This window comes from Geotrypetes seraphini, chromosome 8 (assembly GCF_902459505.1).
Source record: "Geotrypetes seraphini chromosome 8, aGeoSer1.1, whole genome shotgun sequence".
Lineage (NCBI taxonomy): Eukaryota > Metazoa > Chordata > Amphibia > Gymnophiona > Dermophiidae > Geotrypetes > Geotrypetes seraphini.
The window spans coordinates 62106071-62123162 of record NC_047091.1 but is presented as its reverse complement, the minus strand read 5'-3'; the positions used below and the strand labels follow the sequence as shown (position 1 = coordinate 62123162).

General features: G+C 41.1%; 1 protein-coding gene across 1 annotated transcript in view; it reads left to right on the top strand.

Annotated features, from left to right (window-relative positions):
* Nucleotides 1-538: 538 nt before the first annotated feature.
* Nucleotides 539-17092, top strand: part of RASGRP4 (RAS guanyl releasing protein 4) — a 119273-nt gene continuing 102719 nt past the window's right edge. The window contains exon 1 of the mRNA XM_033956455.1: nucleotides 539-655. Within this exon, the coding sequence (XP_033812346.1) occupies nucleotides 633-655 (23 nt within the window). The 5' untranslated portion in view covers nucleotides 539-632. The remainder of the gene's footprint in view (nucleotides 656-17092) is intronic.

The window sequence follows — 17092 nt, the reverse complement described above, 5'->3', positions numbered from 1 at the left end:
CATAACAATATCTGAATAACTTATTTGTACATCTTTAAGCTGAAGATATTGACCTGATAGTGAACTACACACACGTGTGCACACCACACAGTTGTTAGGAAAAGCAGTTGCCCCATTTGGGGTTTTAGCTCACAGCAAGCACGGACTTTTAAGTCTGATCATCCTAAGCAGGAACTACAAGGCCGTTCTGTCAGTGAGAAGATGCTAAAACCAGGACCGGAGTTCCTGCTCGCACTTACAAACCAGGGCTAGATGGTCACCCTTAGCATAAATGTGCTTCATATGCACACTCACAAACCCTGTATGTTGTGTCCTGACACCACAAGGAAACCAAGTTCCTCTTTGTCACAGATCAGTAGAAAAAAAAAAGCCTCAGAGAGTTCCTCTTAGCCGAGTCCTGAGCAATTGACATGCGAGGCAGAGCTTATAGTTTCATAGGGCCAGCCTTCCTTTCTTTTTCGAATGGACGTTTTTGGGGTTTTTTCTACGAGGGAGATTTTTTTTTTTTCCCCAACATTTAAAACCAAACAAGGATCACCTGAGGCCAGCGGAGAATCTGAAAGCAGCAGAACACGGGATGGAGTCTATAGGATGAGGTGAAGCGAGGACTTTGTTGAACTTCAGAGTGCAACATGAATCGAAAAGACAGCAAAAGGTGCAGTATAAATCCAAGTTGGCCCACTTCTCCACTTGCACCTGCTCTTTATCATCGTGTTTCCAGACTCTGATTAGTTAGCTGTGGCCGCTGCTCTTTTGCCATGATTGATGAGGCTGACTTTTCTGCTGTGGGATCTTTGTATGGTCCCTTCTGGCTGAGCCACGGCAGCAGTCCAGGCTGCTGTACTGAGGTGCTCAGAGGCATGGCTAAGAGCATACGAATTACTGTACAGGTTAGGCCACAGGTGACACAGGCTTGATTTAAAAGAGCTTCCAAGTGCACCTGGATCAGTTGCCTATACATGGTACATCTTATGAACTCTAGAAAGAAAGGGGATGGAACTTGATATCCTGCCTTTCAGCGGTTACAATTAAAGTGGTTTAGATATTACGAGGGGGTGCTAAAAACGTCTCAGCCCAGCCAAGAAGAGAACGACGTGGATATGGATCAATCAGTGATCTGAAACAATGTCAAAACCAGCGAATTTCGTTTCTGCAGATTGGCACTTCACAAAATTAAGATAACAATTTTTTTTCAGCTACAGTGGCAAAATAAAGCTCAGAATTCAGTTGGGCTGAGAACTTTTCAGCACCCCCTCGTATATGCAGTTGCTTATTTTCCTGGGGCAATGAAATTAGGTAAGTGACTTGCCCAGCGTCACAAGGAGCAGCAGTGGGAGTTGAACTCGCAACCTCATGGTGCTGAAGCAGTTGCTTTAGCCACTGAGCCATTCCTCTATTCCCAGTGACCTATGTTGCTAATTTCCCCCCTTAGTGTGAAGAGTTTCATTTTCTGCTAACCAGAGCAGAGATTGTGATGTCATAATGCCTCATTCCACCAATAACAGTCAACTTCATCAATGAGGTCACAATAGCTTGATTGTAAAGGGTAAAGGACTTGATATACTGCTTTTTCTGTATGGTTAAAATCAAAGGAACATATTTTAAACAGGTACTTATTTTGTACCTGGGGCAACAAAGTGGTAAGCGATTTACAGAGTTACAAGGAGCTGCAGTGGGAATCAAAACCAGTTCAGAAGTTCTTTTTGGCACAAGGCAAGTACTACGCCGAGCGTCAGCAGTAAATTTGAGAGACTGAGATCATACTTCACATGCCCTGGCTTAGGAGTGAGTTTCATTGTTGCCATGGTATGCACAAAACAAACCGATTGGGAGAAATTGCCCCCAAGACAGATCAAAATCCATCTAACTCAGCATCTTGCTTCCATCAGTGGCCAATCCAAGTCATAAGTACCTGGCTTCTTGTGTATTTTAGAGTCCAGTTCAAATGTGCCTGTGTCATTTTCTAAATTCTCTTTGGAATTTTCTCTCCGCTAGTCCCTCTATCTTGGAATCTTTATAGATTCTCTTTTGCAAGGGGCGATCAACAATTTAAACTATCTTGTCCATCCAGTAAAGGTATCAAGAGAATCGGAGCGTTTGGTCAATCTCTGCCCTTCAAGTTCACTCAACTTTGGAATGATCTTCCACTTTCTCTACGAAGTTTTAGTTCTCTTTCATCCTTCCGCAAGTCTTTGAAAACCATTCTGTTTACCAAACACTTTGGTAATTAATTTCTCTTCCATTTCTGCTACCGTATGTTGTTACTTGCCTAATTTAATCACTGTTTCATATTTTTATTATCTTATCTAACTACTGTAAGCTAAGTCGAGCTTTCTCAGATTGAGGACTCGGTATACAAAACTAAGCATTAGATTAGATTAGGTAAAATCCAAAGAAGTAACGAGATTCCATGCTATTTATCCCCAGGAATAAACAGGATTTCGTAGACCTCTACCATATCCCTCTAATGACATGAGCAGTTTGTCCCTATGCCCCCCCCCCCCGTCCCCATCCTCGGAACCTTTGACCCCATCCTCATCCTGTCCCCACAAACTCAAACTCCGCCACACCAGTTCGATTATTTTCAATAAAAGACAATTGCTTTTTGTACAAATGAGATTTTGTACTGTTTGCAGGGATGGGTTGGGTTGTTGCAGGGATTGGGGGAGGTGAATAGGGAGAAATTTGTCCCTGTCATTCTCTATCTCTCAGCCCTCTCTTCTCCCAGCTAAAGAGCCCTAGTCTCTTGTTTTTCTTCATATGAGAGGAATCCCATCCTCTTAATCATTTTGGTTGCCCTTCTTTGTACCTTTTTTAATTCCGCTATATCTTTTTGGCGATGTGTTGACCAGAATTGCACACAATACTCGAGGTGAGAGCACATCATAGAGCAATACAGAGGCATTATACAGTAATATTCCTTTTTATATTCCTTTTCTGTAAATTCTAGCATTCTGTTTGCTTTTTTTGGCTGCTCGCCACACTGAATGGAGATTTCAACTTATTGTCCACAATGACACTTAAATCATTTTTTGAGTGGTGACTCCTAATGTAGAACCTATTTATTTATTTATTTATTCATTCATTCCTATGAGTGCTGGAGCAACAAAGAGCATTCATTGCACCAGTCTGCACTACAAACCTCTTGTGGTTTTGTAAAAGGAGGTGGGGGGAGTAAACTTCATCTGCCATTTGGATGTCCAGACTTGTAAGTTCCTCCTGCAGTTCCTCACAGTCTGCATACAATTTAACACACACAAAAAAGCACTTGTTCCAATACAGATCCTTGTGGCACTTCACTATATACCCTTCCTCCACTGAGAGAATTGGCAATTTTCTCCTACTCTTTGTTTTCTATTTGGCAACCAGCTTCTAGTTCACAGCAAAACCCTTGCCTCTTATCCCTTGGCTTTTCAATTTTCTCAGGAGTCTCTCATGAAGGACTTTGCCAAAAGCTTTCTGAAAATCTAGATACCCTACATCAGCTTTACAAACTAGTGTCCCAAAATGGTGAAACGTTCATCAAAAACAACAAATAGGAGCACTATAAACTTAAAACCACTTTATAAACTGCCTGAAGTGTAATGAACACGACCAGGGCAAAACCCTGATTAGTTTTTCAAATGTCTATCATTGCTCCCTTTTGGAGTTGTTTATAAAGTTGTTTCATATAGTGAAAAAAATTTAAATAGAAGTGCAAAAGTGTTTCACTGATTCACAACAGCTTTCTTATATTTTAAACTTTTAACTTAGTCTTTTGAAAAAACTCAAGTTTTGAGTTTGAGTTTTTTCAAAAGACTAAGTTCAAAGTTTAAAATATAAGAAAGCTGTTGTGAATCAGTGAACACTTTTGCACTTCTATTTAAATTTTTTTTTCACTATAAGAAACAACTTTATAAACAACTCCAAAAGGGTTTTACCCTGGTCGTGTTCATTATTTATTTTATTTATTTATTTATTTAGATTTATATCCCGTCCTCCCAGTAGCTCAGAACGGTCTACAAGTAAACATACACAATGGAAGTAATTAGACAAATAAGATGTACAATAGGTTTAGATGCTTGGACATACAAGACTGTGCAGTATTTATCAGAGTACAGACAATTTATCAGAGTACAGACTAAGAGAGGACTATACTGAAATTTAGGGAGAAGTTAAACAGGGGAGAGAAGAGAGAGGTGGGGTTTAAGGGGGGGTGTAGACTGAGGGAGACCTTTAGTTGAAGAGGAGGGTCTTTACCATTTTACGGAATGTCAATAAAGAGTTCTGTTGCCTGAGTTGGGGGGGGAGTTGATTCCAGAGATGTGGGATGAAGTGGCTGTAGGATCGTTTGCGGGCAGTTTCTGAGAGGAGGGACCTTCCAGGGGGAATGCATAGGCGTATTTCCGATTTTGAGCGGAGGGTGCGAGTGGGGGTGTAGATGGGAAGCTTGGATTTTATGTAGGAGGGGGTGGTGGCATAAATTCTCTTGTGGGCTACTGCTAGGGCCTTGAAAGCACAGCGCTGGCTAATTGGGAGCCAGTGTTCAGCGCGGAGTGCTGGGGAGACGGGATCATGGTAGTTGAGGTTGTGTAGGAGGCGGATAGCTGCATTTTGGACACGTTGGAGGCGTTTGAGATTATTTTTAGTTAGTCCATTAAATAGGGAGTTACAGTAATCCATTCTGAAGAGGACATATGCGTAGAGGAGTTGGGCGAGGTCAGGTGTGGAGATGTAGGGTTTGATCCTTTTCAGTTGGCAGAGGTAGTAGAAGGAGGTGGAGATTACTTGGGATATGTGGGCAGATAGGGATAGGTGTCCATCTAAGGTTACTCCTAGGCTGCGTACCTGATCTGTTGCCGTTAGTAGAGTGGAGTCCCATGCTAGGGTAGGACGTGTGAATTTGGTGCTTTTTTTCCTGATCCATAAGAGTTCTGTTTTAGAGGCGTTTAGTTGAAGTTTGTTGTTTGACATCCAAGTTTTCATATCAGAGAGGCAATGTTGGAGGTTAGTAATTTGGGACGATCGGTTCTCGCCTAGTGGGAGGAGCTCCTTCAGGCAGTTTATAAAGTGGTTTTAAGTTTATAGTGCTCCTATTTGTTGTTTTTGATGAACGTTTCACCATTTTGGGACACTAGTTTGTAAATTTATTACCCAATAGTGACTTAAAAGGGTTCACCTTTATCAACATGTTTATTCATGCCTTAAAAAAAAAAAGTAGCAAGTGAAAGATTTTCCTAGACCAAATTCATGTTGACTTTGTCCCATTATCCCATGTTTGTTGATGTGTTCATCAATTTTGGTTTTCTTTATAATAATTTCTATAATTTTACCCGCATTGATGTCAGGCTTATAGATCTGTAATTTCCCAGATCACTCCAGAACACCTAAAATTGGAATTACATTGTCCAACTTCTAAATTTCAGGTACCATGGATGATTTTAATGACAGATTATTAATAGTAGATCAGCAATTTCATTTTTAAGTTCTTTTAGCACTCTGTGGTGTATACCATCTGGACCAGATGATTTACTACTCTTTAACTTGTTGATTTGGCTTATTACGTCTTCCAGGTATATCGAGATTTGGGATCTTTTCCAGATAAGCCCCGCCAAAAAGTTAACCCCCGCCACCCAAAAAAAATTATAAAAAAGAGGCGCGATCTGTAGAAAGTAAAGTGGGGGGTTCCCCCCACACCCCCCCCCCGTCGGAGCCCTTAAAAAAATGGTCGACAGTTTATCCTATTTTTTTATAATGTTACGTTTCATATCCTCTTTTTTATCATTTTTTTGGGTGCTCCGACAGGGGGGCCTGGGGGGAACCCCCCCACTTTACTTTATACACATTGCGCCACGTTGTGGGGCCGTTGTGCTGAGAACTTCACTGGTTAAGGTTGCGTGCGCTGGCAAAAGGTGGCGGGGCTTAACTTTCGGCGCGTCCACTTTTCCATTAGTGGCGGGGCTTATCTGGAAAAGATCCGAGATTTGTTTCGGTTCTTCCTATTGTTACCCTTAAATACTATTTTGCCACAGGGAGATCCCTTACATCCTGCTCAGTAAAGACCAAAACAAATAATTAATTTAGGCTCCCTTTTATCAAGCTGCGTTAGGGTTTTTTTTATCGTGGATTGCTGCAGTAAAAGCTCCAATGCTCATAGGAATTCTGTGAGCGTTGGAGCTTTAACTACCGCAGCCTGATGCCTAATGCATCTCGATAAAACCCCTAATGCAGCTTAAACTCTCTGCTAAGGCCTTGTTCTCCCTCAGTGAAACTTTCACCCTTTGATGATCTAATATTCCTTCGCATGCTTTCTGTTTCTACTGTAAGCCTCTTTTCATATTCTCTTTTAGTCTTCCACATCTAATTTGTCAGAGGTAATACTGCTTCATTTATTCATTCAGATCCTTTTTCCATTTTTTTGAAAGATGTTCTTTGGGAGGGTTGCCAGATTTCCTCTTTGAAAAAAAAGAGGATGCTTGGCCCCACCCCAATCCGCCCCCAGTCATTAGAACATAAGAATAGCCTTACTAGGTCAGGCCAACGGTCCATCAAGCCCAGTAGCCCTTTCTCACAATGGCCAATCCAGGTCACTAGTACCTGGCCGAAACCCAGAGAGTAGCAACGTGGGCCCCGTTCCTCCCCAGCTCTGCCCCCACACGAACCCCCCCCCCCCCCCCCCCCCCCCCAGAGCTCGAAGGCTGCATTTGTAAGCCTTCACATATGCGCAGATGTTGACGCAATGCGCAAAGGCTTCCAGATGCGGCCTCTGAACTCAGGACTTTCAAAATCCAGAAATTCAAAACTGCCAGGTTTTGAAAATCCCTCCATGCACCCGGGCGGTCCTCTAAAAAGAAGACATGTCCATATTTTCCCAGACGTATGGTGACCCTATTCTTTTGGCTCTAATAGGCTCTTTTACCTTGCCTTTTAGCTGTGCTGGCTGGCATTTGACCTTCTTTTCTTTTTTTTTTTTAATTAATCTTTATTCATTTTTAAAGCTCACAATAAGTGTAACATATAATACAATCATTTATACTTTAACATCACTTAATATATCGTCAAATTCTAACTTGCATCAAATAACCCTTATATCCAACAGTTATTCATAAGCAAAAGAAATCATAAAATATTCCCACCCCCCACCCCACTCTGGACGTGTATGAACAAAAGGGGGGAAAAATAATATTTATTCTATGCAGTAATTTCAATCTTTACAGTATCTTGTTAATGGCTCCCAAATAACCTGAAATTTTTTAAAATTTCCATGCTGCATGGCAATTATCCTTTCCATTTTGAATATGTGACACAAAGAGTTCCACCAAAAGCTATAATTCAGCCTCTCCCAATTTTTCCAGTTATTCGTAATCTGCTGTATGGCAGCCCCTGTCAAAATGAGTAGAAGCTTATTGTTATTAGAGGATATTTGGCTTTTAACCCTCATTGACATGCCAAACATTATGGCGTCATAGGATAATGCCACCGGATTATCTAACAAATTATTTATTATTAATTATTTGGCCTCCTTTTCACCTTTTTTAATATGGGGAATATAACTGTGTTGAGTTTCCAAGATGGTATTATCCAAGATTACCAGACATCTGGATTTACCCGGACATTTCCGGGCATCTGGACGGCTTTTCAAAACTCAGCACTTTTTCCGGGCTTTGAAAAGCTTCCAGCTTGGGACGGCATGGGGAGGGCATCTGCGCATGCAAACACAGTGATGTCACAAGCGTGCGCATATGCGTGTGACATCATCACATCAAACCTGCGCCTGCGCAGCTCTCCCGACATGGCTCTGAGCACGAGAACAGGCTGAGGGGGCAGGGGCTGGTGGAGGTGAGGCTGGGGCAGAACAGGGTGGGGCTGGATGGAACTGGGCGGGCCTGGGGGCAGGGCCATGGGTCCAGATTTTACAATATTAAAATCTGGTAAACCGTAAACCTAGTATAATAAACAATGACTGTGCCCAATTATCGCAACTGCTCCTTTTAGCCTCTTTTAAAACTATTTTCCTCATTTTGTTGTAACTCTTTCAAAAGTTAAATGCTGCCACATTAGATTTCCTTTAGTGCCTTCACTCCAGTTATTAACTCATGTTTGACTGTGTTATGATCAAACACTGTTCCAGAATTCTACTCAAAACTAGATCAAAAATAGCCCCCCCCCCCCCGCCCTCCTCTTGTTGGCCCCTGAACCAGATGCTCCATGGAGCAGTCATATGTTTCATCTAGGAAAGTCATTAACCTGAACCATATTTTCTCCTAATGCCAGGAGATGTGAATTTAGTTCAGCGTGTTCTTGGAGAGCTTGACCCTGGAAAAGAATAACAGTGAGAGGGTGCAGAGATGAGCAACGAAGCTAGTAAAGGGTATGGAGAAACTGGAATACGAGGATCGACTGAAGAGACTGGGATTGTTCTCCCTTGAGAAAAGGAGACTGCGAGGGGATATGATCGAAACCTTCAAAATACTGAAAGGAATCGACAAAATAGAGCAGAAAAAATTATTTACAATGTCCAACTTGACACAGAGAAGAGGACACGGAATGAAGCTAAGTGGGGACAGGTTCAGGACAAATATCAGGAAATTCTGCTTCACGCAGAGAGTGGTTGACACCTGGAATGCCCTCCCAGAGGAGGTTATTGCGGAATCGACCGTTCTAGGATTCAAAAGCAAACTAGATGCACATCTCCTTACGAGAGGCACAGAGGGATATGGGTGACTAAAATTACGCCAGGTATACACCGGGCAGGGCCTCCGCGTGTGCGGATCACCGGACTTGATGGACCGAAGGTCTGATCCGGAGATGGCGCTTCTTAGGTTCTTATGTTCAGTGTGTTAGCCACATCCATTGTGCTGGGACATTCCTTGGTATACTTAGTTATGGGGAGGAAAGCATATTGGGATGCAGGCTGCTTTGAAAAATATCTACCTTCTGGGCTGTTAATACTGGACTAAACACTGCATTTTTGACTAGAATTTGGAGGCCAAAACTTCTTAACTCAGTTCAGGACAGTGCAAGCAAAACATGACCAGAGTATTGCATCCTTGATTTTATGGTCAAAATATCAAGAGAAAGTTTTTAAAACAATTCAGGACCTTACTAAGGGCTCCTTTTACAAAGGTGCACTACTGGTTTTAGCACGTGCGCCAGCCACTACCGCCTCCTTTTAAGCAGGGGGTAATTTTTCGGCTAGTGTGCACGCACCTTAGTAAAAGGAGCCCTAAGCCACAAAAGAGGTTTCCACCGCAGCCCAGGGCGCAAAATGCTTCAATGCTCATTGGAATTCTATGAGCATTAGAGCATTTAGCGCTTTGGGCCGCAGTAGAAACCTCTATCGTGGCTTAATAAAAGGGGTGGTTAATGAAGATCTGGTCTCCTTCCAAAATGTAACATTTCAATTTTGCTTTTGTCAAATATTGTATTTTATTTGTCTTAGTTGCTATATTGTTCAATTTTGAAAATTTCAGTGAAATATTTGGACAAAAATTTTTTCTACAGCTTTGTCTCCTTGTTTCTCAACTCACCTCCTTTCTCCTTGAGACTCTCTTTGGAATGCTTTTATATTTCACTTATATACAGTATTTTGATATTGTTGCTTGTTTCTTGAATTGTCATGACCTGATGAAGGTGGTTATGACCTTTGAAAGCTAGTCAAAAATGTACTGTTAGTCCAATTTAAAAAGTATCACTTTTGTTCTTAGTTTTATTAACCCTCAAAGTTTGCTAACACAGCAATTATACTACTTTTGCATTTAAAAAAAACTATCAGCTGTATTGGGTTCTTTATACCCAGATTTTCAATGCTAGGTTGTGTGTGGGTAAAGAATACCCAGCTTTTTGCTGTCCTAACTTTGGGGTCTTTTTATTAAGGTGTACTAAATGATTTAGCACGCGCTAAAGATTAGCGTGTGTTAAATGCTAAGGCGCCCATAGAATATAATGGATGCCTTAGCATTTAGCACATGTTAATTTTTAGCATGCGCTAAATTGGTTAGCGCACCTTAAAAAAAGGACCCCTTTATCTGGATAGACAATAACCCAATTAATGGACTGAATATCGCTACTAACCAGGCAACTACCCATTCTGCCTTAGCTCCAGCTCCAATCACCCCAGCACTATCTGGTTAGTGTGGGGACAGTCAGTGATATTTTTCAGTCATATTATCAGGATAATAAAACTGAAAATATCAATTGACCCCAGTCAGCACTGTTTATCTGGGAAGCAGCACCTGCCACCCAGATAAATAGCTTTAAATATCAGACTTATGGAAGTTAAAAAGAAAAATAAGGGAGGAAAGTGCTAAAAGGGATAGTCAGAGGCAGATGTAGTGAAAGAATGGAATAAGATAGGAGGAGACAGGAGAAAGGAGAAAAAGCAAACAAACAAATGGACATTGGCCACTGGAAAGAGAAATACCGGAAAACAGATAGGAAAGCAGAAAAGAGAAACCGGGACCAATATGATAGAAAAATAAACCTCCTCTTTTATTAAGCCCGATAGTGCGGCTGACCCGTTAAACGTTCTGAAGCCCATATTGAAAGGGCATCGGATCATTTGCCATGGCTTTGAGAGCTAGTTTGGATTTGGTGTGGGGATGTTTTCCTCCCTGTTTTGCTGGTTGATAATTTTTCTGTTATGTATGGAAGCTGCCTCCTTTTCCTATGCTTCACTGGAGTTACCTTTCTCTATATAATATTGCTAATATTGCACCCTGCTTTGCCCTACATGTTAATTAAAGTGATATAACAAGTTTTGAATAAATAAAAACTGAGAACCTCCTCTGAGGGCAGCCAGAACTCCTTTCTACCAAGCATGGCAGTCATGGCAGCATCTCTGAGCCACTGGCACCAGCAACCTGCACATGCTCAGTTTTCAAACTTGCACGAGCTAAGGTATTTATATTTTGAGTTGAGGGTGCATGGGAGGGCAGGGAGAGAGTGGGAGCAGAGAAAAAATTTCAGGCCCACCCACTTTATGCTCAAGACCATCCAAAATTGTCTGTCTCTCTATGGCAATGAACATATAGGTCCCCATATTCAAAGCTAGTTATTCAGGCAGCAACATTTTCTAACCAGGTAACTAATGTTCACCAGGCCCAGTCGGTGATTTTCAACAGCAATCCAGATAAAGCCACCGAAAATCATGTCTAACTACCTTAGTACGATTTCAGAGCAAAGGTAGAGACAGAAAATAGCCAGGTAACACTGATATTTGAAGCCTCTTCTATTAAACTGCGCTAGCAGTTTCTAGTGCAGGGAGCCACACTAAATGGTTCCAAAACACATATCAACCTCACTAGTAAAGAATTGATTGTAGAGAGGCTCAAAGACATACATCACTATGATATGAATTGTCATTAAGGCCTTCAATATGATGATAGCAGATATGCTAAATCCATGAATTGATATGCTTGTTGTTATATGAAATATTCCCTTGAATTTAGTTTCCACTGTTAAAATTCTTGGGGTCACAATTGACGATAAATTACTCTATCATGAGCATATTTCTCTCACTGTTAAAAATTGCTTTTTTAAGTTACGTTTGATCTGATCAATCGCTAAATTTTTGAGCGCCAAATCAATCAAAATATTGATCCACTCTTTGATTATAGCAAAACTAGATTACTGTAATGCACTCCTACTCAATATTTCCCAAAAAGAAAAAAGAAGACTTCAGGTCATACAAAACACAGCGATCAAATTAATATACAATGCTAGGACCAAATTAATATACAATGCTAGGATCAAATTAATATACAATGTTACCCCACTGTTGATAGATGCTCACTGGCTTCCTATCAGCCATTGCATCTCTTTTAAAGTAATACTGCTTATATTTAAAACTTTAACGTTTAATGAACCCCAATTTATATCAAGATTATTAATACCCATAATACCCTACATCCACTTCGGTCATCAAGCCAAAATCTCCTCTCAGTTCCGTCTCTGAAAATAGTAGGCACGAGACGATCGGACATGTTTTCTGTGATGGGCCCTCAATGGTGGAATTCTTTGCCACAATACATTAGAAATGAAAAAGATCTTACATCTTTCAAAAAATCCTTAAAATCTTATTTTTTTAAAGATGCTTTTAACATTTAAATTTTTAAATATAAATTTCTAAATATATCAAAGTTTTATTTACCCCCACTCCCTTTTGTTTTTTTTCTTCTCGTTCTTTTCTTCTAAGATAAAAATTGTAACTTTTCCTCTTTCCCCCTACTCATGTTTGTATTATATGAAAGAATTTTGTTAATTTGTATGTCTTTACGTATTATACTTTATTTTTGATTCTGTTCATCGCTTAGTGTTTCTAATAAGCGATTCATCAAATGTTAATAAAACTTGAAACTTATCTAATGAAAAAATAACAAAGACAGCAGCTTATATATCATTTACTTATCCTTTAATGCAGTGTCTCTAGCATGCCCCGACAAGACCCGTTTCGCCCAAACGGGTTTTTTTCAACCATGCTTATTTGACTGCCATGCTTGGTAGAAAGGAGCTCTTATTTGAACCCTTGAAAAAGCCCGTTTGGGCGAAACGGGTCCCGTCGGGGCATGCTAGAGACACTGCATTAAAGGATAAGTAAATGATATATAAGCTGCTGTCTTTGTTATTTTTTCATTAGATAACAATTTCATATAACAGCAAGCATATCAATTCATGGATTTAGCATATCTGCTATCATCATATTGAAGGCCTTAATGACAATTCATATCATAGTGACATATGTCTTTGAGCCTCTCTACAATCCATTCTTTACTAGTGAGGTTGATATCTGTTTTGGAAGTTTCCAAGTTGTCTCACTTTTTCATCTTCGTTTGGACTTTAGTGATTACTAAGTCGCGCTGAATGGCCCACGCTGTTTCCGATGCTCATAGAGTTCCCTATGAGCGTCGGGACCAGCGTGGGCCATTCAGCGCGGCTCTCTGCATTAAAAAATAGAAAAGGGGGGGAAGTTAGTGCCAATACCTGAATAGCCATCTGGGCAAGTCAGGATAGCTATAGTCAGGATAGCAAAAGAACTTCCTAAAGTGTTTCCAAGTTAATTTAAAATTTGATAAAATCGCTTTTTCCTAAATTCAAAGCGATGTACAATAGTAAAAAAAATTTAAAAAGAAATAGGGGAGACGGACAATACTGACGTACTGAAATGGAGAGGGTGGTACGGGGAGAACTGCAATCGGTGTAGGAAAGAGAACGAAAAGGGAGAAAAACATAAGGGAATAATATAGGTGGTGGGATGCCTTCTTAAGGGTCGGTGTCCTACTAATACGAAGGTGAATTATTCAAATACGTCCCTAAATAGCTGACTTTTTAATTTCCCTTTAAGGACACGTGCATGCTCAAGGCCTGATGTGCCCTATTCCCTCTGATGCAGCAGAGCCTTCCCATGTCCTCCCAGATTCCAAGCTTATTCTCCATTTGCTGTCACTCTGTCGTGACTTGGGAACTTTTGAGCACCTTGACTTTGCAGTGCAGACAATGCTTCTCACCCAGGCAAAGGAGGAGAAAATGTATCCACCTCCAGTGGGGACATTTAGGAGCACTTGCTTCTGCCCCCCCCCCCCCCCTCAACTTGCTGCCAGTGGTGGCCACCTTACTCTGCATCATGATAGAACTGCATAGGAGTTACCTGCCATCATTTGGTAGCTTGACCTCTAGCGATAGTACGAGAAGCATATCCCTTACTAGTCAGCTCATGCATTTTGCACCTAAAGCCTGAATGGGCAGGAACAATTGGAGATGTCTCCTGCCCCAACTGCTAGACACCAGGAAAATCTCAGTAGGTTCTGGAGGTGGGGGTCTTTGGGGCTATGGGGGAGAGCTTGACTGGGATCTTTAAGGGGGGGGGTCTGTGTGGGACTTTTTTTTTACTGGCCCTTTTAAGATGCTCATGAGGAGCAGAATAATGAAGCTTACGAGGCTAATCCAAATTGCTTTATTCATATGCCTTAAGAACATAAGAGATGCCGCTGCTGGGTCAGACCAGTGGTCCATCGCGCCCCAACTGAGACTAGCCTTACCAGCGTACGTCCTTGATCAGCAGGAACTTGTCTATCTATGTCTTGAATTCCTGGAGGGTGTTTTCCCTTATAACAGACTCCAGAAGAGCGTTCCAGTTTTCCACCACTCTCTGGGTGAAGAACTCCCTTACGTTTATACGGAATCTATCCCCTTTCAACTTTAAAGAGTGCCCTTTCGTTCTCCTTACCTTGGAAAGGGTGAACAACCTGTCCTTATCTACTAAGTCTATTCCCTTCATTACCTTGAATGTTTTGATCATGTCCCCTCTCAATCTCTTCTGTTCGAGGGAGAAGAGGCCCAGTTTCTCTAATCTGTCACTTTACGGCAGCTCCTCCAACCCCATAACCATCTTAGTCGCTCTTCTCTGGACCCTTTCGAGTAGTACCATATCCTTCTTCATGATAACCTTTTCCGATCTGTTCGTGATCCCCTTCTTTATCATTCCTAGCATTCTGTTTCGCCCTTTTCGCCGCCACCGCTCATTGTGTGGACGGCTTCATTGACTTGTCGATCAGAACTCCCAAGTCCCTTTCCTGTTACTAACCTGAAGTATTAAGTTACCCCAGCTGGTGACTACCATAGTAACCTGAGCTATGTAAAATGTGATATTTTACTTGAGCTCTGTAACTACCTTTCTTAGTAAAACCTATAATAGCACACAGACAAGGATGAGAGAACCAAGAACACCTTTTGTCCTCTCTCCTCGAGGAAACAATTAACGTTGTTTGCTGATGCAGGAATAATAACGGATGCATCATAGTTCAGTTCCTAATGACCGGAACAGTCCCGTCCATTGCTGGGTAGTGGACTCAGATTCACAGAGATCAATATTGTAAAGCTCTTATGTGGTTGGCATTGGTGCCAACTGCATCACTGCTTTATTAAGAAAAAAAAAATATGTGCCACTTGAATGGATAATTCTCAATGCACACATTTTTATATGACTAAAGATGGGAGGGGGGGTGCAGGATTTGGGATATCTGGAAGAGGTATATGCCTATGTGAGAATATTCAGTTGTTAAATGTAAAAATTGTACTTCTGATTTTTAAACAACACAGCCCGTATTGACTTCAAACTTTGGCCACGGTGTTTAAATTTATACCCAGATAATGATAGAAACATGATGTTAGATAAAGGCCAAATGGCCCATCCAGTCTGTCCATCCACAGTAACCATTATCTTTGGGTGTAAGATAGCTTCCAGAAGTTATCCTCATGCCAATATCCAGATAACTCCTCAGACAATCAGCACCAGGCGTAATATGCATTTTTCAGTAACTGCCCCTCAAATTTGGAACCTATTACCTGCCCAGGTAAGGGAGGAAAAAAAACCTTGATAAGTTTAAAGGTCCTGGGCTTACATTTAATTTCACTGCTGTTGCAGGCCCAAGAAGCAGTGGCAGTGATGGTGAATCTTGAGAATGGAAGTTACTGGGTACAGAAGGAAGATCCTATAGCTATGCAGATGACATCACCATCCTCATCCCATACGATCATTCCAAACATACCATGACAGAGGAACTTCACCACACACTGGAAGCAGTCACAAACTGGATGGAAAATCACAAACTTAAACTCAACCAAGACAAAACCAAATTCATCCTCCTAGAAAACGACAGGATCCAAACCACAACCATCCTAGACATAAACGCAACCAAATATCCCATCCAAACAACCATAAAACTACTAGGCATGACCATAGACAGATGCTGCACAATGCAGCCACAAATAAACAAAACAACTCAAAAATCATTCGCAATCATGAGAAACCTGAGACAAGTCCGAAAATTCTTTGAAGGCACACAATTCCTACTTATAGTACAATCACTAGTACTAGGAATACTGGACTACTGTAACATTCTCTTCCTCCCATGTCCGGCGACTACGATAAGACAACTCCAAACAATCCAAAATACAGCCTTAAGACTCGTCTATTCATTGAAAAAATACGACCACATCACTGAAGCCTACATCAACTCACACTGGCTCCCAATCCAAGAAAGAATCCAATTTAAATTTTACTGCATATTATTTAAAACACTACACGGAGACAGCCCATCATACCTGAATAATCGCCTCATCCAAGCAACCAGCACCAGACACAGAAAAACGCACTCCCCATTCATACCCCCCCCATCCAAAGAAGTGAAAAGAACAAAACAACATGACGGCCTCCTAGCCACACAAGCTGCAAGACTGGATAACCAAATCTCCAACCTTCTGATGACCACCCCAGACTATAAGACGTTCAGAAAAGAAATAAAAACCACACTTTTCAAGAAATTCCTAAAACAGAAATAAAAACACGACCACTAAAAGCCCTCAAGATCTTCATATTACATCTCTAGCTATGCTCTACAATTCATATAATTCTGTCATTCTGTAACGCTGTAATTCTTTATTCATTGTAATTCTGTCCTTAAACTAACCTTTTGTAATCCGCCTTGAACCGCAAGGTAATGGCGGAATAGAAATCCCTGATGTAATGTAATGTAATGTAATGTAATAAAGGAAGGATGATGTTAAACACAGAAGGACAAGATAAAGATAGGGAAAAAGCTAGGCCATGGGGGAAAAGGTAAAGAGAGAAGGGAGTTGGAATAAGAGGCTGGGGAAAGAGAAAGAGATGGAAAGCTATAGGCAGATGCAACAAAAAGAGACAGGCAGAAAAATAAATGAAAGAAAACTAACAGGGAATAATCAACGTCACAGATGATGATAGGAGAGGAATAGAGGAAAAAGAAAAGAAATAGCAACTGGATAGGAGACCCTGGGAACAGATTTCAGAGAAGACAGACCAAAGAAAGCAGAGACCAAAGACTATGACCAACTCAATTAGAAAAATGCATCACTGTTTCTTTTCTCTGATGTTTACACTGCATGCAGTCTTGCTTCTTGTGGTTTCAGTTATTTTTTGTTACATATTTCTATTATTACTTTGTGGTAACAGGGCTGATCCAAAGGAATCAGACACCCTAGATCAGCGGCCGGTTCTCAACTTGTGGGTCACAACCCCTTTGGGGGTCAAACAACCCTTTCACAGGGGTTGCCTAAGATCATCGGAAAACACATATTT